A 26,365-nucleotide genomic window follows, 5' to 3' on the forward strand; every position below is an offset into this window, starting at 1 on the left:
ACGTAACTTCATGGATATCATAGAATAGTTAGATGACATTGCCTATTTGACATTTTGATTTTTGTGAATGGGCTGTGCGGAATACGAAAAATGTGATTGTTTGGATTTGACATTAATTATACATAGGTACGTCGAAATTAGTGAACAGGGTACTTGACTCAATTTATTATAAGCAATATTAATTACGCACAGTACATGGAATAAGGCTCCGAAATATATATATTTATGATTACTATAAAAGATAAGGATTTCTTTTGAAACTTAATTTTAAAATCATGTATTTTTTAAATTCTTAAACGTCAATAACTCTGTCGTCCATTTTGTGACGTCACATGTACTAAAAGTCTAACCAATATTTTGACAAACGCATCCCTTGTAAGGGATTTACTAAAGTGACGTCATGAAACAATTGAAATACAGACATCACAAGTCGTCTAATATGTCAAATGAACTGTATGCTTAATTTGTAACTTGACAGTACAAAGTATTAGGTTGCCTTTTCCTAGTTCATGATTTCCTAGGTTTTGTATGAAAAATGTGTTTGGCCGCAATTTAATTAGACAACCTGTTTGTGTATTTGCAATGTGTCACTGTGAGCATTATCTATAATTTATTTAAAAGCACTAATGAATAACTGATTAGAGTATATATTTCTAATGCCGGAACTTAGACCAGTAGGGGTAGTGGTAGAGTAAGGGTAGGATAGAAGTATAATAGGGTAGCCTTTTTTTTTTCGTAATACCCACTAAAACCCAGCGGATCCGGCTGCGTCCTTCGGTGACATCACAGGATCATTAGCATATTCTACTGTGATATAGTAGGGTAGCCTAACCAACCTGCAATTTACACATTTCTCTATAATATTATAATAATTAAATTAAATACTTTATCAAAGAAAGTTTGCTACACCGTTATACGACATATTTAATTCATCATACTTGTTTGTTAAGCTTGTTGGTAACATGAAAAAATAATACAGCTTCAAATGTTACTTCGCCGCTTTGGTAAATGTTTTTATCTTCAACAAACATACTTTTATTAAACAAACTATTTAAACAGATCCTTATTTATACATAATATCATCTCCATAAACTTTTTGGCCCATGGGCATTCTTCTTTAATCCTTTTTATCACCGACCCAAAAAATTAAAAAGGCAAAATACTGTTTGCTGGGTCAGCTAGAGCTAGTCATTCAATAAAAAAACTTATGCACGCCGGTTTACAAGAGTAAAACTTCTTTTAATTTTTTATTAGCTTTGATTTCGCTGTGTGAGTTCGCATATGAGTCTTTTGTTTACAAGAATACGGGTTTTCACCAGTATGAGTTTGCATCTGGCGCACTAATGACCCTTTTGAGCAAATTTATAGTCACATAAATTATAAGAAAAGGCTTTTCACCATTGTGAGATCGCATGACATGTTTCGTTAGGTTACCTTTTAGAGCACATTTAAACTCGCATAAGTTACAAGCGTACGGTTTCTCATGTATGAGATCGCATATGTAAAACTGACAAATCTTTCCGAGCACATTTATATTTACGTAAGGTACAAAAGATCATTTCTCACCAGTGTGAGTTCGCATATGACGATTTAAGTTGCTGCTAAGAGCACATTTAAACTCACATAAATTACATGAATATGGCTTCTCACCAGTGTGAGTTCGCATATGTCTCTTCAATACGGCATTTTTAGAACACTTATAATCGCACAAATTACATGAATATGGCTGCTCACCAGTGTGAATTAGCAAATGAGTCGCTAAATCACTCTTTCGAGTAAATTTACGTTGGCATGTGTCACAAGAATGGGGCTTTTCACCAGTGTGAATTCGCATATGTTTTGTTAGGTTACTTTTTAGACTAAATTTTAACTCGCATATATTACAAGCATATGGTTTTTCTCCTGTATGAGATCGCATATGTAAAACTAATAATTCATTTCGAGTACATTTATATTCACATAACGTACAAAAAAAAGGCTTTTCACCAGTGTGAGTTCGCATATGAATTACTAAGTAAGTACGTCGAGCAGATTTGTACTCACATAAATCACATGAATATGGTTTTTCACCAACGTGGTGAGTTCGCATATGACTCACTAATTGGCTATTTCGAAAACATTTGTACTCGCAATAATTACATGAATATGGCTTCTCACCAGTGTGAGTTCGCATATGTCTCACTAATTGGCTATTTTGAGAACATTCGTACTCGCACAAATTACATGAATATGGCTTCTCACCAGTGTGAGTTCGCATATGACGCACTAAGTGAAATTTAGTAGTAAATTTACATTCACATAAGTTACATGAATATGGCTTTTCACCAGTGTGAAATCGCACATGTTGTAGTAAATGACTTTTGTAGGTAAATTTCAATTGACAAAACTTGCAAGTGAATATTTTCCTTTCACTATGCGACTTCATGTGTTTAACTAAAAGTGATTTTTGTTTAAACACATTTTTGCAAACATCACAAGTAAACAATTTATTCTCACTATGTGCCCGTAAACTGCTAACTGCTAATTGGGTGTGTAATTTATTGTTATATTTCAAGCCAGTTTCACTTTGTAAAGCGTTTGACATATATCTGTTATGTGTGCCAGTGACGTCACTCGCACTTGCTGTCTCACAGTGAGACTCTGTAGAGGCAGTACCAACATGTAGCTTGTCGTAAGAGCTACAGCTTTGTGATCTCTCAGGTTCTTTGTTTAGTTTGACTAAATAATGTGGGAATGTGTTAGTTTTATTGTTGCTGTCATATATATCAAGTTCTCTTTTAATTTTCTTCAATGTATCGTCTTCGTAAGGTGCAGCTCTCACAGACCAAGGAATACCTGTAAGAAGATGTTTTCTTGTATGTAATTAAATTTTTGACCATGACTTATAGGTTCATTATTAGGATAAACGTAACTTCGTGGTTATCATAGAGTACGTAGATGACATGGCCCAGTTGACATTCGTTGTATAGCAATAGGACGATACCTATCCCAGGCAGCCTTTTTTGATGAGTACTGTTTACCAACAAACAAATTAAATATGAGGGTACAAATCACTAGTCATTTCACACCTAATACAATTATAATTAATTTGGTCTTAAATTAATGGAAATAAATTTGATTAATAAGCTTTAAATCAAATAGATATATATGGTTAATATAAATAAGTTATGAAATGACATGCGTTTTCTACCTTCTAATTTATTTTCTTGGTAAACAGTATTCATCGTTGCCATTTTTAAAGATGGGTAATTGTCGTTTTGAAACCCTTAGGAGATAATCCTAAAGCAAAGCATTAATTAAAAATATGACATAGAATCTGCGCCAAAGTAGAATTGTATCTGATAAGTATTTTTGGGGAGATCCCATCTAAGCCAGTGGCAGCATTTGATTTTTAGGAGTTAATGGTAATGGCGACAATTTCATCAGTGTCGGCTTGTTCAAGGACAAAGGAAAGACGATTTAACGACGTCAATAAAAGTACAAAAAGTACAAAAAGTTGTACAAAAAGTTAAAGCTTAAGTTACGTTCAAATAAGTAAATAAATTTAACTAAACAAAAAGAAATAAATAAAATGAAAACCCAAGTTTTTGAGTTACATCAAGATGGCGCCCTTATAGCAACTATGACATGACAATTGACAGCAAACGTCAAAACGACTATAATGTATTGAAAACGTTATCAGTCCGCCATTATTACCCATATAAGTGTTGCATTTCTTGGGAGAGAATGAATATTATTTCGAAAGAATTAAAGCAAATTCATAGATTTGTATAATCAAAAATAGTTAAAAAAAATGTTTTCTTTTATTTCCGCCAGGGTACAATGACTGATCCTGGGCTCCATAAAATTTTGGACCATCTGCTTAGTGTGACTTTGATTGCAAGATCTTTGCCTATACTAACAAAAAATTGGTTTGCATTGTTAGGAGTACAAGCTGGATGTGTATTTGAATTACTCGACAGTAATTGACTACTGTTGTTTTTTGGTTTACATGTAAAACATATATTTTTAAGAGTATCCCATAAATGTTTAGTGTTATTATTTATACCTGCCTTATTTATATTTATCTTGATATTCATATAAACGTTTTGCCTTTTTTAAGCTTCTTTTATTTTTTTATTACCTTTGATTTCGCTGTGTGAGTTCGCATATGACACACTAAATGAGTCTTTTGTTTACAAGAATACGGCTTTTCACCAGTATGAGTTTGCATATGGCGCACTAAATGACCCTTTTGAGCAAATTTATAGTCACATAAATTACAAGAAAAGGCTTTTCACCATTGTGAAATCGCATGAGATGTTTCGTCAGGTTACCTTTTAGAGCACATTTAAACTCGCATAGGTTACAAGCGTACGGTTTCTCATGTATGAGATTGCATATGTAAAACTAATAAATCTTTCCGAGTACATTTATATTCACATAAAGTACAAAAGATAGTTTTCTCACCCGTGTGAGTTCGCATATGACGATGTAAATTGCTGCTAAGAGTACATTTGAAGTCACATAAATTACATGAATATGGCTTCTCACCAGTGTGAGTTCGCAAATGACTCACTAAATCACGTTTTCGAGTAAATTTATGTTGGCATGTGTCACAACAATGGGGCTTTTCACCAGTGTGAATTCGCATATGTTTTGTTAGGTTACTTTTTAGACTAAATTTGAGCTCGCATATATTACAACTATATGGTTTTTCTCCAGTATGAGATCGCATATGTAAAACTAATAAATCATTTCGAGTACATTTATATTCGCATAAATTACAAAAAAAAGACTTTTCACCAGTATGAGTTCGCATATGACTTACTAGGTGACCATTTGAATTACATTTGTACTCACATAAATCACATGAATATGGCTTTTCACCAACGTGGTGAGTTCGCATATGACTCACTAATTGGCCATTTCGAGAACATTTGTACTCGCATAAGGTACAAATAAAAGGCTTCTCACCAGTGTGAGTTCGAATATGACCCACTAATTGGCTGTTTTGAGAACATTTGTACTCGCAAAAATGACATGAATATGGCTTCTCACCAGTGTGAGTTCGCATATGTCTCACTAATTGGCTATTTTGACAACATTTGTACTCGCACAAATTACATGAATATGGCTTTTCACCAGTGTGAGTTCGCATATGACGCACTAAGTGAAATTTAGCAGTAAATTTGCATTCACATAAATTACATGAATATGGCTTTTCACCAGTGTGAAATTGCACATGTTGTAGTAAATTACTTCTGTAGGGAAATTTTAATTGACAAAACCTGCAAGTGAACATTTTCCTTTCATTTGACTTCATGTGTTTAACTAAAAGTAGTTTCTGTTTAAACACATTTTTGCAAACATCAGAAACAACCAATTTATTCTCACTATGTGCCCGTAAACTGTTAACTGCTAATTCGGAGTGTAATTTATTGTCATATTTCAAGCCAGTTTCACTTTGGAAAGCGTTTGACATACGTTTGTTCTGTGTGCCAGTGACGTCACTCGCACTTGTAGAGGCAGTACCAACATGTAGCTTGTCGTAAGAGCTACAGCTTTGTGATCTCTCAGGTTCTTTGTTTAGTTTGACTAAATAATGTGGGAATGTGTTAGTTGTATTGTTGCCGTCATATATATCAAATACTCTTTTATTTTTCTTCAATGTGTCGTCTTCGTAAGGTGCAGCTCTCACAGACCAAGGAATACCTGTAAGAAGATGTTTTCTTGTGTGTAATTCAATTTTTGAACTTGACTTATAGGTTCATTATTAGGATAAACGTAACTTCGTGGATATCATAGAGTAGGTAGATGACATGTCCCAGTTGACATTCATTTTTAAACATGGGTATGATAATTGCCTTTTTGAAAACCTTAGGAAATAATCCTAAAACAAAGCATTGATTAAAAATATGACAGAGAATAAGCGCTAAAGTAGAAGAGTATCTAATAAGTATTTTTGGAGAGATCACAACCCAGCCAGTGGCAGCATTCGATTTAACCCTTTAGCCACCCCTAGAATTTTTTGAAAATTATTGAAAATACCTTTATTTTTAGTATTATTCTAAAGTATTTTTTTAAGTAACAGTTTTATAATAAGTCTATTATTATATATATAGCCTACCCTTATCCCATTCTGCTCCCACCCTACATCTACCCTACCCCTACCATGCCCCTACCAAGCCTCTAATTAATTAATAAGTTAGTAATTTTTGTACACCTAGGGTTACAATATTGAAGTTTTAGGAAGGGTTCCTATTGTGCTTTAAATATGATATAGCCTATAGCACTCAGGGATAGTGTAGCTTCCAAACAGTGAAAGAATTTTTGGAATCGGTTCAGTAGTTTCGGAGCCTATTCATTACATACAAACACACAAACCAACAATCATATTATATTATTATAGAGAAATAAGGATCTGGTTAAATAGTTTGTTTAATAAATGTATGTTGAAGAAAAAAACATTTACCAAAGCGGCGAAGTAATTTGAAGCCTTATATTTTTTTTCTGTTACCAACAAGCTTAACAAACAAGTAAGATGAATTAAATATGTCGTATAACGTTGTAGCAAACTTTCTTTGATAAAGTAATGATTTAATTATTAGAATATTATAGAAATATGAGTACATAGCCTCGTGATTAGGGTAGGTCAGGGCCAGAGATAGGCGATTCCCTACCATACTACCCTACTCTACTCCTACGACACTTCTACCCTACCCTTACTCTACCACTACCACTATCCTATCCCTACCCCTACTGGTCTAAGATCCGGCATTAGAAATATACACTCTCATCAGTTATTCATTAGTGCTATGAAATAAATGACAGATCAATCAATCAATCAATTTATTTATTTGCAGATACATGCATTATATATACAGATGGTCGGTAGATGTAGATGGTAAATGTATCTTGCCAATTTAGCATGCAAACCATTTATTAAGTATTTAATGATGGAAATGACAATTTCACCATTTAAAATTTACATAATTACAAAAATTTTAGCAGTAAACATTTTATAATGCTCACAGTGACACATTGCAAATAGGTTGCCAAGTTAAATTGCGGCTAAACACATTTTTCATACAAAATCTCAAAATTTTTCATAAAAAACGTCATGAAACAGTTGAACTAGAGTCTGTAGTTCAACTGTTTCATGACGTCACTAGAACAAATCACTTAAACGGAGCGTTTGACAAAAATATTAGCTAACAATTCGTTTGATGTTTAAGTACATCAAGTAACTTTGTGACGTCACAAAATGGACGACAGCGTTAATGACGTTAGAAAAATTTGAAAAAATACATAATTTTCAATTTAATTCTTCTTTAATTACCAAATTTGGATAGGTAGGGAGAACAACACGAGCAGAGAAGGGGAGTGTTGATCGATCGTCAAGGAATTCCTTAACCCTACATCCAGTAGTCACAAGTCCTGGACTTTGCCGTGTTTTTCTCTCTTCCACGCGATGGACACGGCACCTGCACGGTGAATCCATGGAATGCTAAGATATTCGTCTCACTTTTAATAATTAATATCGAGATATTTCAGACGCTTATTCGATGTACTGTGCATAATTAATATTGTTTATGTTTTGTGTCGTGTAATTCTACGAAATGTTAATGAGAGCCCGTATATATAAAAAAAAAGAATAGTATTTACAAGAATTAGTTCAGCCATCTCAAAAATCTCAAAAACGACTCGTCTCGTACTTAATAGTTTAATTATAATCTTTTTACTTTACACTTTACAAATACCCAATACGTTCTTATTTTTCTATCTAATCTTCTAATCTTAATTTTTACCAAACAAACACACTCTTGCTCTTACACACACAATTTATACTAAACACATCGTAATATTATAATAACTTACAGTTATAAATACACAACAAATAACTTTCTAAGGAAACACTATTCTATTTACTTAAATTGTTATTTCCATACACGAAAGTCATTAACTACGATCCATTTCTGTCTTACGTCATACTTCTACCCACCAATTCCGTAATTTATACAATGGCTAATCATAGTAATAATATTTTAAGTGTTTTTTTTATATCTGACTCACACACCTGTACTCTCGAAATATCTACCTACCTACAAAACCCAGGAAACTATAACAAAATTCTTTTTCAAAATATTAGATTTATAAATTGTAAATTTCACAACTTAATAACTCTTACAGAGCGCATACCGTTTGAAAGTGACGTCATCGTTCTCAGTGAATGTTGGCTACCCTCAATAATCAAATGATACCTACCATCAAAAGATATTCGATGCGGCAAACAACAAAACTTAAATCAGATCAGAGTGACGGTGTTGTCGTATTTAAAACTCTTATCTCTTACTCATTTTATTTAAACCTCTTTAATCCAGCCCTTACAGTAAGAAGTATCGCTGTAAAAATGGAGTAACCAACATTTCCTTCACTGCTCTGCTCCTATTGATCGTAGCGTGATGAAAATATACCATAACCTGCCCAGGGGTATGAAGAAAAATTGTACCAAGTTTCGTTAAAATCCGTCGAGTAGTTTTTGTTTCTATAACGAACATACAGACAGACAGACAAAAAATTTACTACACTACTTACACTAGAGGTAATAACTGCTTAGACCGCGTTATGTTACGTGCTAAACTATCGTCTATCACTCTTGTTCTAGATAGTTCAGTTACCGATCACAACTCTATCCTCAACGGTATTGATTTAAAAATTAATAGAAACCTACGTTTACATACAGCGAACCAAATATGAATATTTCGCACATTTTAGATCCTGATGTCACTACTGACTGTCTCATTACTTCCCTGACTCAAGTTATTTTACAAAACACTATTGTTAAAGCTCCCAAATAGAAAAAGAACCCAAAACCCTGGATTACACCACAGTTGCTAAGGTATATGCGAAACAGAAACAAAGTGCATGGGAAAGTTAAACAGTTTCCGGACAATGAAATACTTAAAATTAATTACAAACGCTACAGAAAAATTCGTTCCAAGATATTAAAAAAGGCAAAACTTTTATATGAATATCAAGATATAAATAAGGCAGGTATAAATAATAACATTAAACAGTTATGAGATACTCTTAAAAATATATGTTTTACATGTAAACCCAAAAAACAACAGTAGTCAATTACTGTCGAGTAATTCAAATACACATCCAGCTTGTACTCCTAACAATGCAAACCAATTTTTTGTTAGTATAGGCAAAGTTAGCGACCAAGTCTCGGAACCATAGGTCATCACTGGTCTGGGACTTGGTCGCTAACTATGGGCCTCATAAGAAGGCTCAGAGTCACACAGCGGGCGATGGAACGAGCTATGTTAGGAGTATCTCTGCGCGATCGAATCAGAAATGAGGAGATCCGCAGAAGAACCAAAGTCACCGACATAGCTCAACGAGTTGCGAAGCTGAAGTGGCAATGGGCGGGGCACATAGTTCGAAGAGCCGATGGACGTTGGGGTCCCAAAGTGCTGGAATGGCGACCCCGCACTAGTAAGCGCAGTGTTGGCCGACCCCCCACCAGGTGGACTGACGACATCAAGCGAGTCGCAGGGATTCGCTGGATGCAGGCGGCTCAGTATCGTGATGTTTGGAAGTCCCTACAAAAGGCCTATGTCCTGCAGTGGACGTCCATCGGCTGATATGATGATGATGATGATGATAGGCAAAGAGTAGTAAGATCGGTGATAGCTCAGTGAATATGACCTCTGCCTACCATTCCGCAGGGTGTGGGTTCGAATCTGGGAAATCTGGGGAATCTGGAAATGCACTTTCAACTTTCCAATTGTGTGAATTTTAAGAAATTAAATATCACGTGTCTCAAACAGTGAAGGAAAAACATCGTGAGTAAACCTGCATACCTGAGAATTTTCTTAATTCTCTGCGTGTGTGAAGTTTGCCAATCCGCATTGGGCCAGCGCGGTGGACTATAATTGGCCTAACCCCTCTCATTCTGAGAGGAGACTCGAGCTCAGCAGTGAGCCAAAGATCGGTTGATAATGATGATGATAGGGCAAGAGCTTGCAGACAAAGGCACACTAAATTCACATACTTCATCTTTTTCTACAACATCGACGTAGGTAAATTGTTTTTCCTCATTTGTCCTTGAACAAACCGACAGTGATGAAATTGTCGTTACCATTAACTCCTTAAAAGGCGGTTGAAATTTTTTTTTATATAAAACGTTCAAATTGTCATTTTGTAAAATTATTAGTGGACTATTAAAAAATAAAAAGTAGGGGTTGAAAGTTTACATAGATTTTTACGCGTACGAAGTCACGGGCGTCCGCTAGTAATTCAAAATATTATCTCCTTAAACTTCTATGAGAATCCAGCTATACCCCTGGTATAGCTGGATTCTCGGGGCCGAAGATTTATTGGCCCGTGGGAAATCCACTTTAATCCTTCCATCGCCAATCCCTATTTTTTAAAAAGGCCAAATAACATTTGCTGGGTCAGCTAGTCATTCAATAAAAAAAAACTTATGCACGCTATTTTACAAGAGGAAAGCTTTTCATAAATGTTTTCATGTCTGAATAAGCTACTTTTAATTTTTTCTTAGTTTTGCAGTGTGCGTTCGCATATGAGACATTAACTGAGTCTTTTGAGCAAATTTATTATCGCATATCTTACAAGAATAAGGCTTTTCACCAGTATGAGTTTTCATATGGCGCACTAAAGTACCCTTTTGAGCACATTTGAACTCACATAAATTACATGAATGTGGCTTTTCACCAGTGTGAGTTCGCATGTGTCTCATTAATATGCTATTTTTAGAACACTTATAGTAGCACAAATTACATAAATATGGCAGCTCACCAGTGTGAGTTCGCAAGTGACTCACTAAATCACACTTTCGAGTACATTTATATTGACATGAGTCACAACAATAGGACTTTTCACGAGTGTGAATTCGCATATGTCTTGCTAGGTAACTTTTTAGACTAAATTTTAAATCGCATATATTACAAGAATATGGTTTTTCACCAGTATGAGTTTGCAAATGCATTACAAAGTTATTACGTCGAGCACATTTGTACCCACAAAAATCACATGAATATGGCTTTCCACCAGTGTGAGTTCGCACATGACTCACTAATTGGCTATTTCGAGAACATTTGTACTTACATAAATAACATGAATATGTCTCCTCACCAGTGTGATATCGCATATGTCTCACCAATTGGAAATTTCGAGAACATTTGTATTCGCACAAATTACATGAATATGGCTTCTCACCAGTGTGAGTTCGCATATGTCTCGCTAATTGGAATTTTCGAGAACATTTGTACTCGCACAAATTACATGAATATGGCTTCTCACCAGTGTGAGTTCGCATATGTCTCACTAATAAGCTATTTTGAGAACATTTGTACTCGCACAAATTACATGAATATGGCTTCTCACCAGTGTGAGTTCGCATATGACGCAATAAGTGATCTTTAGTAGTAAATTTGTATTCACATAAATTACATGAATATGGCTTCTCACCAGTGTGAGTTCGCATATGTCTCACTAATAAGCTATTTCGAGAACATTTGTACTCGCACAAATTACATGAATATGGCTTCTCACCAGTGTGAGTTCGCATATGACGCAATAAGTGATCTTTAGTAGTAAATTTGTATTCACATAAATTACATGAATATGGCTTCTCACCAGTGTGAGTTCGTATATGTTTCACTAAGTGGAAATTTTGAGAACATTTGTACTCGCACAAATTACATGAATATGGCTTCTCATCAGTGTGAGTTCGCATATGACTCACTAATAGGCTATTTTGAGAACATTTGTACTCGCACAAATTACATGAATATGGCTTCTCACCAGTGTGAGTTCGCATATGACGCACTAAGTGATATTTAGTAATATATTTACATTCACATAAATTACATGTAAATGGCTTTTCACCAGTGTGAAATCGCACATGTTGTAGTAAATCACTTCTGTATGTAAATTTCAATTGACAAAAATTGCAAGTGAACATTTTCTGTTCAGTATGCGACTTCATGTGTTTAACTAACAGTGTTTTTTGTTTAAACACATTTTTGCAAACATCACAAGTAAACAATTTATTTTCACTATGTGCCCGTAAACTGTTAATTTCTAATTTAGTGTGTAATTTATTGTCATATTTCAAGCCAGTTTCACTTTGTAAAGCGTTTGAGTTGTCTTCGTCTGTATCGTCTTCGTTAGGTGCAGCTGTCACAGGCCAAGGGATACCTGTAAGATATTTTCTTGTATGTAATTCAATTTTTTACCCGTACTTTAAGACTTTTGATAGGTTCATTAATAGGATAAACGTAACTTCATGGATATCATAGCATTGCCCAGTTAACATTCAGATTTTTGTAAATGGGCTGTGCGGAATACGAAAAATGTGATTGTTTTGATTTCACGTTAACTATACGAGTACATGGAATAAGACTCCGAACAATAATATATCGTTTATAACTAATTAATAAAAGTTAAGCATTTCTTATAAAACTTAATTTAAAAATGATGTATTTGTCGCCGTGGAGGCTTGGCGCACTGAAAAATCTATAACCTCAAAAAAAATTATCATGTTTACTCTTTAGTTATTGCGATTTGACTGTTTATCTAGTAATCTAATGATTTTGAATTCAAAATAGTGTTCTGTTTTGATTTAATTAATAATTAGTCTCTCAAGTAATGATTACAGGTGACAGCAGTAGAAAAGAGTCTGCACTTTTAAAAAAAAAAAGTGCAGAACTGGCTACGCCAATATCAAATTTGATTTTTTCTTACTTTTGCAGTGTGAGTTCGCATATGCGACATTAAATGAGTCTTTTGAGCAAATTTATTCTCACATACCTTACAAGAATAAGGCTTTTCACCAGTATGAGTTTTCATATGGCGCACTAAATCACACTTTTGAGCAAATTTAAACTCACATAAATTACAAGAATAAGGCTTTTCACCATTGTGATATCGCATGACATGTTTCGTAAGGTTACCTTTTTGAGAACATTTGAACTCGCATAAATTACATGAATATGGCTTCTCACCAGTGTGAGTTCGCATATGACGCAATAAGTGATATTTAGTAGTAAATTTATATTCACATAAATTACATGAATATGGCTTCTCACCAGTGTGAGTTCGCATATGACGCACTAAGTGACATTTAGTAGTAAATTTGTATTCACATAAATTACATGAATATGGCTTTTCACCAGTGTGAAATCGCAAATGTTGTACTAAATTACTTCTGTAGGTAAATTTAAATTGACAAAAATTGCAAGTGAACATTTTCTGTTCAGTATGCGACTTCATGTGTTTAACTAAAAGTGACTTTTGTTTAAACACATTTTTGCAAACATCACAAGTAAACAATTTATTCTCACTATGTGCCCGTAAACTGTTAACTGCTAATTCGGTGTGTAATTTATTGTCATATTTCAAGCCAGTTTCACTTTGTAAAGCGTTTGAATTGTCTTCGTCTGTATCGTCTTCGTTAGGTGCAGTTGTCACAGGCCAAGGGATACCTGTAAGATATTTTATTGTATGTAATTCAATTTTTTACCCGTACTTTAAGACTTTTGATAGGTTCATTAATAGGATAAACGTAACTTCATGGATATAGCATTGCCCAGTTAACATTCAGATTTTTGTAAATGGGCTGTGCGGAATACGAAAAATGTGGTTGTTTTGATTTGACGTTAACTATACGAGTACGTCGAAATTAGTAAATAGGGTATATGATTTATATCAAATTTTATATAAACAATATTAATTACGCATAGTACATGGAATAAGGGTCCGAACTATATATCGATATTAAATAATTATTAAAAGTTAAGGATTTCTTAAAAAACTTAATTTAAAAATAATGTATTTTATTTTTCAAACGTCAGTAACGCTGACGTCCATTTTGTGACGTCACAAAGTTACTTGATGTACTAAACGTCAAACTAATTGTTAACTAACATTTTTGTCAAACGCTCCGTTTAAGTGATTTGTTATAGTGACGTCATCAGTTGCAATATTGTCATCACAGGTCGTCTAATATGTCAAATGAATTTTATACTTAATTTGTAACCTGACAGTACAAAGTATTAGGATTAGGTTGCCTTTGATCTAGTTCATGGTGTATGTAGATTTTGTATGAAAAATGTGTTTGGCCGCAATTTAACTAGGCAACCTATTTGCAATGTGTCACTGTGAACATTATCATTTATTTCGTAGCAATAATGAATAATTGATGAGAGTATATACTTCTAATGCCGGATCTTAGACCAGTAGGGGTAGGTATAGGGTAGTGTAGACGTATAGAAGTGGTAGAGTAAGGGTAGGGTAGAAGTGTAGTAGGAGTAGAGTAGGGTAGTATGGTAGGGAATCGCCTATCTCTGGCCCTGACCTACCCTAATCACGAGGCTATGTACTCATATTTCTAATATATTCTAATCAATAAATCATTACTTTATCAAAGAAAGTTTGCTACAACGTTATACGACATAAGTTTAATTCATCTTTCTTGTTTGTTAAGCTTATTGGTAACAGAAAATATTACTTTGCCGCTTTGGTAAATGTTTTTTTTCTTCAAGAAACATACTTTTACTAAACCAACTATTTAACCAGATCCTTATTTCTCTATACTAATATAAAAAGAGGAAAGATTTCAAAATTTGTTTGTGGGTTTGTGTGTTTGTATGTAATGTGTGGCTCCAAAACTACTGAACCGATTTCAAAAATTCTTTCACTGTTGGGAAGCTGAGTCCTGAGCTAATAATCCCTGAGTGCTATAGGCTATATGATATTTAAAAAAGAAATAGGGATCATTCCTAAAACTCCAATATTGTAACCCAAGTGTATTATAGTCAAGTGTTCTTTTATTTAAAAAAAAGTAGTGAAAAGGCTCCTTATATCTATATTAATCTTGGTATTATTTATTATCAAAATAAACTACTTAAGATTTAAGACTGCTTCAAAACCTTTACTTAACTTTTTGAATTATTCAATTCGGACATTCCATTCAAAAGATATCAAAAAATTAAAATAGTAAGTGTTACAAAAAAGTTACTTTTCATTTTTTTCTTAGTTTTGCAGTGTGAGTTCGCATATGTGACATTAAATGAGTCTTTTGAGCAAATTTATTGTCACATACCTTACAAGAATAAGGCTTTTCACCAGTATGAGTTTTCATATGGCGCACGAAATCACACTTTTGAGCAAATTTAAACTCACATAACGTCGCGCGCGCGCATCGTTGCTGCACGCGTATCTTGTTTACCGTTCACCCAGTTGCCATTCATTAGCATTAGTGATGGGAAAAATTTTCTGTATCGATAACGGATAATATATTTTATTTTAACCATGGATCGTTATTTATGTCGATCAAATTCTGTTGGGAAGCGACCCCGAGAAACGCTCCCCGGTACCTCAGAATGGGAAATTCCCAAAAGGTCAGCGCGTTCTGCTGAGTTCAACTCAATGGCTCCACTGAACACGACAAATAGATTCAGCACCCTAACAACTGATTCATCGGACTTAACAGCAAAACGACTTCAGGATGCCACAATTGCCCGGAAAAACTCAGACCGCACTCCACCAATCGTCGTCGAAGTTAACAAAGATTGGACTCATGAATTTCTCAAGACCCTCATAAGCAGATACAATCAAAATTTTCACCTACAATACAGAGGTAGGAATAAAGTAGCAGTTATATGCTACTCACAGGATAGCCACGAGGCTGTCAAAAAGGGCCTTAAGTCGGAAAATGTGCCCTATCACACATTCTCCCGCAAGGATGAAAGGACCTCTAAAGCTGTCATTTATGGACTACCTGCTTATGTTGAAGAGTATTTAAAAGAAGAGCTCACTTCCCTTGGCTTTGCCAATGTCATTGTACGTAAAATGAAGGTACCGGATGATAGAAGGACTACATGCCCTCCTTTCTTTGTTCAACTCCCACCCGGCAGTGATATAAAACGCTTCAAACAAATCAAATATATTAGCAACTGTGTAGTTCAAATTCGCAAATATCAGGCCAATAACATTTATGGAACTCAATGCTTTCGCTGCCAAGGTTTTGGTCACTCGTCAAAAAATTGTAATCTTACACCTCGATGCGTCAAATGTACGGAGTCACATCTCACCATCGACTGTCCAAAAAAGGATCGATCTCAACAGGCCCAGTGCTGCAATTGTGGCGAAAACCACCCAGCAAATTTTAGAAAATGCAATGAGCGTCAAAAATACCTCCGTATTCTACAGGAAAAGAAAATAAATATTCAAACGTCATTGAAATCACAAAAAATTACGCCACAAAATAAAGTAGACGGCCGACCCTGGAGCAATGTCGTGGCTGGTGGTAATCAAGAACCTACACCGCATGTTTCTCCTGATATTAAAAATCAAGCTACTAGTGATATATTAATTATACTAAAGGCGATCCAAAATATTAAAGAAGAGTTCATAGCATGCAAAAGCATGATGGATAAAGTAATACTTATCCTAACTCATCTAGGTCAATATGTATGATTGTAATAAGTTACGTATACTATCCTGGAATGCCGATGGCATTCGAACAAAAATTATTGAACTTCAGGATTTGGTAAGGTCACTTGACATTGATATTATAGGTATATGTGAGACCAGAATATCTCCAAATGTACACCTTAACACACCGGGATTCCATTGTTATCGTCGGGATAAACTAGCTGAGGGTCGCGGACAAGGTGTTGCTATTCTTATTAAGTCAGACATTCCTCATGTTCCCATTAATCTGCCTCGTACTCACAACTTAGAATGTACTGGAATACAGGTATCCCTTTCTGGTAAACATGTTGCTTTCATAGCTGCTTATCAATCTCCCAATCTACCGCTTCTATGTAGCGACCTTGATATTATCATTGATAGGTATCCCTCGTTTGTTCTTATGGGTGATTTAAATACCAAGCACCCATACTGGAACTGCCCTGCTGCGAACTTACGCGGTAGAGTATTGTTTAATCACATGATTAATAAAGAATATGACATCTTTGCCCCAAGTACACCCACTTTAGTTCATTACAACAGTTCATACACTCCTACCACTCCGGATGTGGTCATAGCTAAAGGTATTAATGTTATTGCTGATATGGAAACTTTTTCTTGTCTATCTTCAAACCATTTTCCAATCTTTTTTACTGTTGGAGGTAAATTTTCTCGCAAATCATTTAAAACTTATAATTTCAAAAACGCTGATTGGGCTAAATACAGAAAATATATAAATGAAAACATTTCTCTCATAATTGCACCTTTCAAATGTACCACTGAAATAGATAGTAATATTGAACATTTAACTAAAATTATCACTAGTGCCAGAGACCACAGTGTTCCGGTTATAACAGTTATAAAAACAATCAAACTACCTCGCCGCATTAGAAAAATTATAAAAATAAAAAACTCGTACCGTAGATCTTCCTTAAAAGTACAAGATAAGTCAGTTAAAAAGTACCTTCTCTCTGAATTTAACAGATTACAATACGTAATCAACTATGAAATTAAAAAAATTTAACGATAATATTTGGTCACGCAAGCTAGCTAAAGTTGATAATCCATCATCTGACTTACCACGTTTAATAAAATCATTAAATCCTAAACTAAATATTATTCCTCCTCTACAAATTACCGAAAATTCTCTCACATCATCCACAGAAGAGCAGTGTGAGGTCTTAGCAGAGGCTTTCCTAGCTAACATGAATATAACAAGTAGTTGGTTCAGCGAATCTGAGGCAGAAGTTGCTGAAGCAGTTACCAAACTAAATGTTGTAAATTCCATAACTATTGAAGACCTCGTTAGACCATCTCAAATTCGTAAATTATTAAATAAACTTAAGTCTCGTAAAGCTCCTGGTATCGATGGTTTAAGTAACATCTTACTCAAAAATTTGCCACAGAAATGTTTGGTCCTCCTTACTAAAATTTTCAACGGATGCCTATTATTGAACTACTATCCATCCCAGTGGAAGGTTGCAAAAATGATAGCAATAAAAAAACCAGGAAAGGACGCATCATTAGCCTCAAGTTATAGGCCCATTAGCTTGCTACCCAGTCTGGGAAAATTATTCGAATCTATCATTTTAACGCGTCTTCAGAAAGTTACAAATAATTTGATCATAAACGAGCAATTTGGGTTCCGTCGTTATCACTCAACTACGCACCAACTAGCACGTGTGGCTGAGCATGTGGTACATGGCTTGAATCAGGGCAAATGCACTGGTATGATCCTGCTGGATATCGAAAAAGCCTTTGATTCGGTTTGGCATGAGGGTCTTCTACATAAACTAATAATAAACGACGTTCCCACCGGCCTCGTCAAACTAGTTCAATCGTACTTGACAAACCGATCTTTCGCAGTCATTATAGACGATCACAAATCGTCCTTGAAATCTATACCAGCCGGCGTGCCCCAGGGTTCTATATTGGGCCCCTTTCTCTTTTCCCTTTACCTAAATGACATACCAAAACAACCACATACGCATCTCGCTATTTATGCAGACGATACAGCCTCCTACACGACTTCTGAGGACTGTGACCTCATAGTAGGACGCCTGCAGCTTTCCTTGGAGTTGCTAAGCAGTTATTTTAACAAATGGAAATTAAAACTAAACTCTGATAAAACAGAGAGCATAATGTTTACCAGAAAACGTACTCTTCCCACCAAGACAATAAAAATAGGGAACCTTGTTATCCCCTGGAAGCGCCATATTAAGTATCTTGGTGTTTTAATTGACAATAAGGTTAATTGGTGTAAAAATATTGACAGTCTAATCTCCAAAGGGACTAAAGCTATCAACGCACTGCACCCAATCTTAAGTCGCAAATCTAAGCTGAGTGCAAAAACAAAATTAAAAGCTTATTCCACTTTAGTGAGACCATGTATAACATATGCAGCCCCTGTTTGGTGTAGCATCTCTGAAACAAGATACTGCAAATTACAAGTTATTCAAAACAAGGCATTAAAAATTTCATACAATACGCCATTTAGAACTAATTTAAAAAAACTACATGATCAGTTAAAATATCCGTTGCTAAAAGATTACATCCTTAAATTGTCTCGTAATTTTTATGTACATAATAACCCCATTCATCCTAACATTTTGGTTTCGTCAATAGGTCGTAGTAGACTCAAAACTTTATCGTACGCATCGACATACAATAAATATAGACTGCCCCATCACTATTTTCTCGGTGATTCATAGCAATAAGTAATAACAAGCGACCGGTGGCGCGCTCGTCACTGATCCGTTCGCTCAATATATTTGTGCATTACCCGCAAAAAAAAAAAAAAAAAATTAAGTTCATTTCAATAATATACAATAAATACCATAGTAGAATAAGTTACCATCTGTAAAATTACTTCTGTGTAATAATATAATTAATAGAAATGTACATGTATTATAAGTGCTTGAAACAAACGGGCGCTTAGCAGTGGTAGGTTGGTACCTGCATGTCTCAAGTTAATAATAGTTTATTACTTTGTAAATGATGTCCTGATTGTTTTTCCTGCCATTTTTCTAAATGTTTATAAAGGTGTGTAAGCCTGTACAAACAAATGACCATAGCATGTTAGCAATAAGAAATATTTATAAGTCTATTGTTCTAACAACACTGTTACAATATATTATATAATAAAGACATTTAAAAATCAATCAAATCAAACTCACATAAATTACAAAGGCTTAAGGCTTTTCACCATTGTGATATCGCATGACATGTTTCGTAAGGGTACCTTTTTGAGTACATTTGAACCCACATAAATTACATGAATGTGGCTTCTCGCCAGTGTGAGTTCGCATGTGTCTCATTAATATGCTATTTTTAGAACACTTATAGTCGCACAAGTTACATGAATATGGCTGCTCACCGGTGTGTATTCGCAAATGACTCACTAAATCACACTTTCGAGTACATTTATATTCACATGAGTCACAACAATAGGGCTTTTCACCAGTGTGAATTCGCATATGTCTTTCTAAGTAACTTTTTAGACTAAATTTTAAATCGCATATATTACAAGCATATGGTTTTTCACCAGTATGAGTTTGCAAATGCATTACAAAGTAATTACGTCGAGCAGATTTGTACCCACATAAATCACATGAGTATGGCTTTCCACCAGTGTGAGTTCGTACATGACTCACTAATTGGCTATATCGCGCACATTTGTACTGGCATAAATTACATGAATATGTCTTCTCACCAGTGTGTGATCGCATATGTCTCACTAATAGGCTATTTTGAGAACTTTTGTACTCGCATAAATTACATGAATATGGCTTTTCACCAGTGTGAGTTCGCATATGTCTCACTAATAAGCTATTTTGAGAACATTTGTACTCGCACAAATTACATGAATATGGCTTCTCACCAGTGTGAGTTCGCATATGACGCACTAAGTGATATTTAGTAATATATTTACATTCACATAAGTTACATGAATATGGCTTTTCACCAGTGTGAAATCGCACATGTTGTAGTAAATGACTTCTGTAGGTAAATATCATTTGACAAAAATTGCAAGTGAACATTTTCTGTTCAGTATGCGACTTCATGTGTTTAACTAAAAGTGATTTTTGTTTAAACACATTTTTGCAAACATCACAAGTAAACAATTTATTCTCACTATGTGCCCGTAAACTGTTAACTGCTAATTCGGTGTGTAATTTATTGTCATATTTCAAGCCAGTTTCACTTTGTAAAGCGTTTGAATTGTCTTCGTCTTCGTTAGGTGCAGTTGTCACAGGCCAAGGGATACCTGTAAGATATTTTATTGTATGTAATTCAATTTTTTACCCGTACTTTAAGACTTTTGATAGGTTCATTAATAGGATAAACGTAACTTCGTGGATATATAGCATTGAACAGTTAACATTCAGATTTTTGTAAATGGGCTGTGCGGAATACCAAAAATGATTGTTTTGATTTGACGTTAAATTCAAAATTCAAAAATCATTTATTTCAAGTAGGCTCAGTTTACAAGCACTTTCAATACGTCAGTTGACTATTTGTAAAGATTCTACCACCGGTACGGAAGGCAGGTTCTGCTGTGAAAAAACCGGCAAGAAGCATAGTACACGGAATAAGGGGTCGAAATATATCGATATTAATTAATAAAAGTTAAGGATTTCATATGAAATTTAATTTAAAAATCATGTATTTTTTTAAATTTTCCAAACGTCAAAAACGTTGTCCACTTTGTGACGTCACAGAGTTGCTTAATATACTAAAAAACAAACTAATTGTTAACTAATACTTTTGTCAAACGCTCCATTTGTAAAGAATTTGTTATAGTGACGTCATGAAACAGTTGAAATATAGACATCATGGCCGACAGGCGTTCTGGCTCGTTTTGTCAAATACTTATTTAAAAACTAAAATTTTCATGTAATCACGTTTAAAAAATATAAAAACAAAAATTCTATCTAGTAGAACGATAATAAACTATTTACGAGTAAGACAATTTGAAAAAAAAAAAGTATTAAATACTGTATTGGCTAGCTGGTAAGATGAACAATTTATACATGATATATCAAATTCGTTCTTTTTATAATTTTTAAATTAGTTATAAGTTTTAATTTGGTTTTGCTTTGAATATAGGTTTATGATGCCTGTTTTCGTGGTGGCACTTAGAACTGGGTCCTAGCTGAAAATCAGCGCTGTATGTTCTTCGTTTATGTGGAGCATATGGCAATATGCTGAGCTGGGACCTTTTTCTAGGTTATGCCACATATCGCAGGGTATTATTCATAAATAATTGTGATGTGTGGCATAATGTAGTAATAAATATATTTTCTTTCTTTATTTTTTTCAAATGAAAGAGTTTGTTAAAAGGACATGTCCCAAAATGGCCCTTTATTATTTATAGTTTATAAGGTCGATATTATTTTTTACGGATAGAAGATACAAATTGCTGTGGAGAAAATAATTTTCAGAATTTTTGGAACCTGCATTCAATAGATAAATATTTTTTTTGTTTCGATCCCTTGTCTACAAATTAAACATATAGAACACAGTAAGTGTTCAAAACAGCCAATAAAAACACCTGGAATTGAATTCATATCGGGTGTAAGCTGTCAATGTCATATTGACATTGTCAAATGTCAATATGACATTGACAGACAAAAAAGAAGACGGTTGTCAATTCGTCGGATTTTTTTTTGTGAATGTTCATTGGCTACTTGAAGATGCCTGAACCGATAATTCTTTTGTTTTTATTTCAAGTGGTTTCATAATCATTTCACCCAGGTATATAAAACGCGAAGCCTTCGGCCGCATTCTTAAATATACCGCGGCCTTTGGCCGGAAGTTTGAGATAGACGGCCTCCGTGGCGCAGTGATATACGTGGTGGATTTACAAAACGGAGGTCCTGGGTTCGATCCCCGGCTGGGCAGATTGAGATTTTCTTAATTTGTCCAGGTCTGGCTGGTGGGAGGCTTCGGCCGTGGCTAGTTACCACCCTACCGGCAAAGGCGTACCGCCAAGCGATTTTGCGTTCCGGTACGATGCCGTGTAGAAACCGAAAGGGGTGTGGATTTTCATCCTCCTCCTAACAAGTTAGCCCGCTTCCATCTAAGACTACATCATCACTTACCATCAGGTGAGATTGTAGTCAAGGGATAACTTGTAAAGAATAAAAAAAAAAGATAGGGCCTCCTACCGTGACTTCGGCTGGGCATTTCACCTATACTAAAGCCATTCTTGAGGAGTACTGTTTACTAACAAACGAATTAGAAATGAGGGTAGAAAACGCAAGTCATTTCATAACTATTTTATTTTAAATTATGTATTGTTGTTATATAAAATATTATTCAAAATATATTAACTATATTTAATTGTTTTAGGCTTATTAATCATAATTATTTTCATTTATTTAAAGAAAGAAAGAAAGAAATAAAAGAAAAAACATTTATTTAAAAAATTGTGCCATACACCACAATGCCTAACTAAGCACTATTGTTGTGTCTGATGCTTCAACCACCTGATCAATTGAAAATCAAAACTAAAGTAGTTGAAGCATCAAAAACCATTTCGTTTTGTTTGGCACAACCTTGAAAAAAGGTAACAGCTCAGCATTGTGCCGCATAAACCAAGCAAAGTACTTGGCCAAGCGGCGCTGATTTTCAGCTGCTACCTCGATCCAGGTGACACCACGGATATACATAGCCACAGTGACAATATGCTATATTATTACCTTTTAATTAAAAACAAACAACCTTGAATTAATATGCTAAATAATAGGATTACGCTAAACAAATAAAAGTGTTTCAACAAATTAAGCAACAATATAAAATTAAAAGGTATAAATAAAACACACACACACATACACAATAATGATAAGCCTTATATCTAACAATCTACGAGTATAATAATTGAAACATGAAATGAGGAAATAAAATAAAAATAAAAACAAAAAGAAAAAAGAAAATATTTTTTTTGCATTAACTAGTTTACAAAACTACTGTAGTATGTACCTAAATAACGAAATCTATGAAGATTACTAGGAAATTTCATTCACTAAAGAAGTGAAAACTCCGCCACATAATCCTGTAATTCCTCCTGTTTGCTAAGCAAATATCTTTTTAATTTCTTCTTAAATGTAAACTTACTCTTAAGGTTCTTTATAGGCGGAGGGATATTATTCCAGCATTTAGTGGCGGAGTACGTGAATGAGCCCCTAAAAGCTGCAGTACGATACGATACGACAGTATTTAAGACCAAGTTAAAAATAATCATTATTAGGTGTGAAATAACTAGCGATCTATACCCTCATTTTTAATTTGTTTGTTAGTAAACAGTACTCTTTGAGTATGGCTTTAGTATAAGTACTTATATAAAACGCGCGTCCCTAATTGTACACCGGCTTTAGCCCGGGGGTTTGTGATAGGGCATCCGACCGTGACTTCGGCTGGGTATTTCACCTAAGTACTTATAAAAAACGTGCGGCCCTCCACCGCGCGTTTAATTGCACCCCGGCCTTTTTTACCCGACTGCAAGAAGGGTTATGTTTTTCGCGCGTATCTTGTATGTATGTATGTATGTATGTATGTATGTATGTAATATTCTTTATTACCTCATATCTTCCAAACCGCTGGACGATTTTCGTAATTAAGATATCGTTAGATTAATCTTAATAACCCAAGTGTTCTTAGATAGGTGAAATTTAAAAAATACCAACAAGACGACTGTGAGACGCTATAGACTCGCGGTGAAAAAAAAATTTTTTTTTTGAATATTGCAACATGGGTATCAAATTCAAGGGCTCTTTGAGAGGATTTCAAAATGGTATATCATGGCCATGTTAAAAAAAACTACAATAAGAAAAACGTTATTTATTAATTATTATCTAACAATATACGTGACTATGGGTGCGAAGTTTATAAAGTGAAGTTTTAGAACACCTAAAATAGACTAAATTTTATATTGATTATAAAAATCGGACAAGTGCGAGTGGGATTCACCCACCGAGGGTTCCGTAGATATTTATATTTACTTAACTACGGTTGGACGTATACATTATCGTACTTTGTAACATGTAACAAACGTAACAAATAAGTCCAAAATTCACCATCTATCTTAACTAAAAAGTGTGAAATAAATTAATTCATTAAACAAATAAAAAAACCCGACTGCATAAATGATACAAAAACTGAAAAGAAAAAAAACAAGCTCAATCCAGAAGTGTAGAAAGCAATTAGAAAACAGTCGGGACCTATTAAAAAATGTAGACGAAAATCATTCTATTCAATATCTAAAGTCCAGACTGTTTTCTAATTGCTTTCTACACTTCTGGATTGAGCTTGTTTTTTTTCTTTTCAGTTTTTGTATCATTTATGCAGTCGGGTTTTTTTATTTGTTTAATTAATTAATTTATTATAAGCCGGCCTCTGGGCGGCGGTTTGCGATAAGGCCTGTGGCTGTGACTTTGGCTGGGAGGAGTAGAAACCGAAAGAGCGGGTTTACAAGTTAGCCCGCTTCCATCTAAGACTACATCATCACTTACCATCAGGTGAGATTGTAGTCAAGGGCTAACTTGTAAACAATATAAAAAAAAGAATATCTGATCTTAACCAGGTACAGAGACGGAGCAACCTCTATAACATGTAGTATTTATCCAATTCGCGCACATACCCTCACTTGATAAATTTAATTTATTTTTCGGGTATGCGTCCGTTTTGTATTATATTTTATGTGTGTTGAGTATGCTGAGAGCCGTGATAGCCCCGTAGGTATGACCTCTGCCTCCGATTTCGGAGGATGTGGGTTCGAATCCGGTCCGGGGCATGCACCTCCAACTTTGCAGTTGTGTGTATTTTAAGAGATTAAATATCACGTGTCTCAAACGGTGAAGGAAAACAATGTGAGGAAACCTGCATACCAGAAATTTTTCTTAATTTTCTGCGTGTGTGACGTCTGCCAATCCGCATTGGGCCAGCGTGGTGGTCTAACCCCTCTCATTCTGAGCTCTCATGCTCGAGCTCAGAAGTGAGCCGAATATGTTGATAATGATGATGATGTTGTGTCATCATCATATCAGCCGATGGACGTCCACTGCAGGACATAGGCCTTTTGTAGGGACTTCCAAACATCACGATACTGAGCCACCTGCATCCAGCGAATCCCTGCGACTCGCTTGATGCCGTCAGTCCACCTGGTGGGGGGTCGGCCAACACTGCGCTTACTAGTGCGGGGTCACCATTCTCGTTGTTGGGTAAGCTGTTGTTTTATATGTTGTTTATTGTTTGCGAACTCCGAGTGCTGAAGACGATTGTCGATGTGCGGAAAAACTCAATCGAGTTTATGTCACACTGTTAAGTTAAGAAATGTTAAAAAAAATATATTTATATTTAAATAAATAACAAATAAATAATCCAAGTGCACAACTCATAACTCACGATCAGCTGAACCAATTTGGCTGACAATTGGATGGAGAGGTAGCGTAGAATCAGGAGACGGACATAAGATACTTAGGGTAGGGGTAGGGTAGGAGTAGGTCAGGGGTAGGTTAGTGGTGGGTAGGAGTAGGGTAAGGGTATTCTGTATAACCTGCAGCAGCGACATCTTTTCGTTCGAAATTCCTCAGTGCTTGAAGACGAAATTCTTCGAACAGTGCGTGTTCCCAGTGATGACCTACGGATCCGAGACTTGGTCGCTGACTATGGGCCTCATTAGAAGGCTCAAAGTCACTCAGCGGGCGATGGAACGAGGAGTTTCTCTGCGTGATCGAGTCAGTAATGAAGAGATCCGCAGACGAAAGTCACTGACATAGCTCAGCGAGTCGCGAAGCAGAAATGGCAATGTAGGCCACATAGTTCGAAGAGCCGATGGACGTTGGGTTCCCAAGGTCACCCACCACCCCCCACTAGG

At 35.1% G+C, this 26,365-nt stretch overlaps 1 protein-coding gene across 7 annotated transcripts in view; it reads right to left on the bottom strand.

Moving 5' to 3' along the window:
* Positions 1-26,365, bottom strand: part of LOC112049480 (zinc finger protein 271) — a 48,063-nt gene that overhangs the window by 2,877 nt on the left and 18,821 nt on the right. Inside the window, exons 6-7 of one of the 7 annotated variants that reach the window (XM_052889523.1) lie at positions 5,467-5,694; positions 2,660-2,835 (exon numbers count right to left, since the gene is read on the bottom strand). In XM_052889523.1, coding sequence (XP_052745483.1) covers positions 2,660-2,835; positions 5,467-5,694 — 404 coding nt within the window. The other 6 variants (XM_052889519.1, XM_052889518.1, XM_052889520.1 and 3 more) reach the window with 6 other exon arrangements.

This window comes from Bicyclus anynana, chromosome 26 (genome assembly GCF_947172395.1).
Source record: "Bicyclus anynana chromosome 26, ilBicAnyn1.1, whole genome shotgun sequence".
Lineage (NCBI taxonomy): Eukaryota > Metazoa > Arthropoda > Insecta > Lepidoptera > Nymphalidae > Bicyclus > Bicyclus anynana.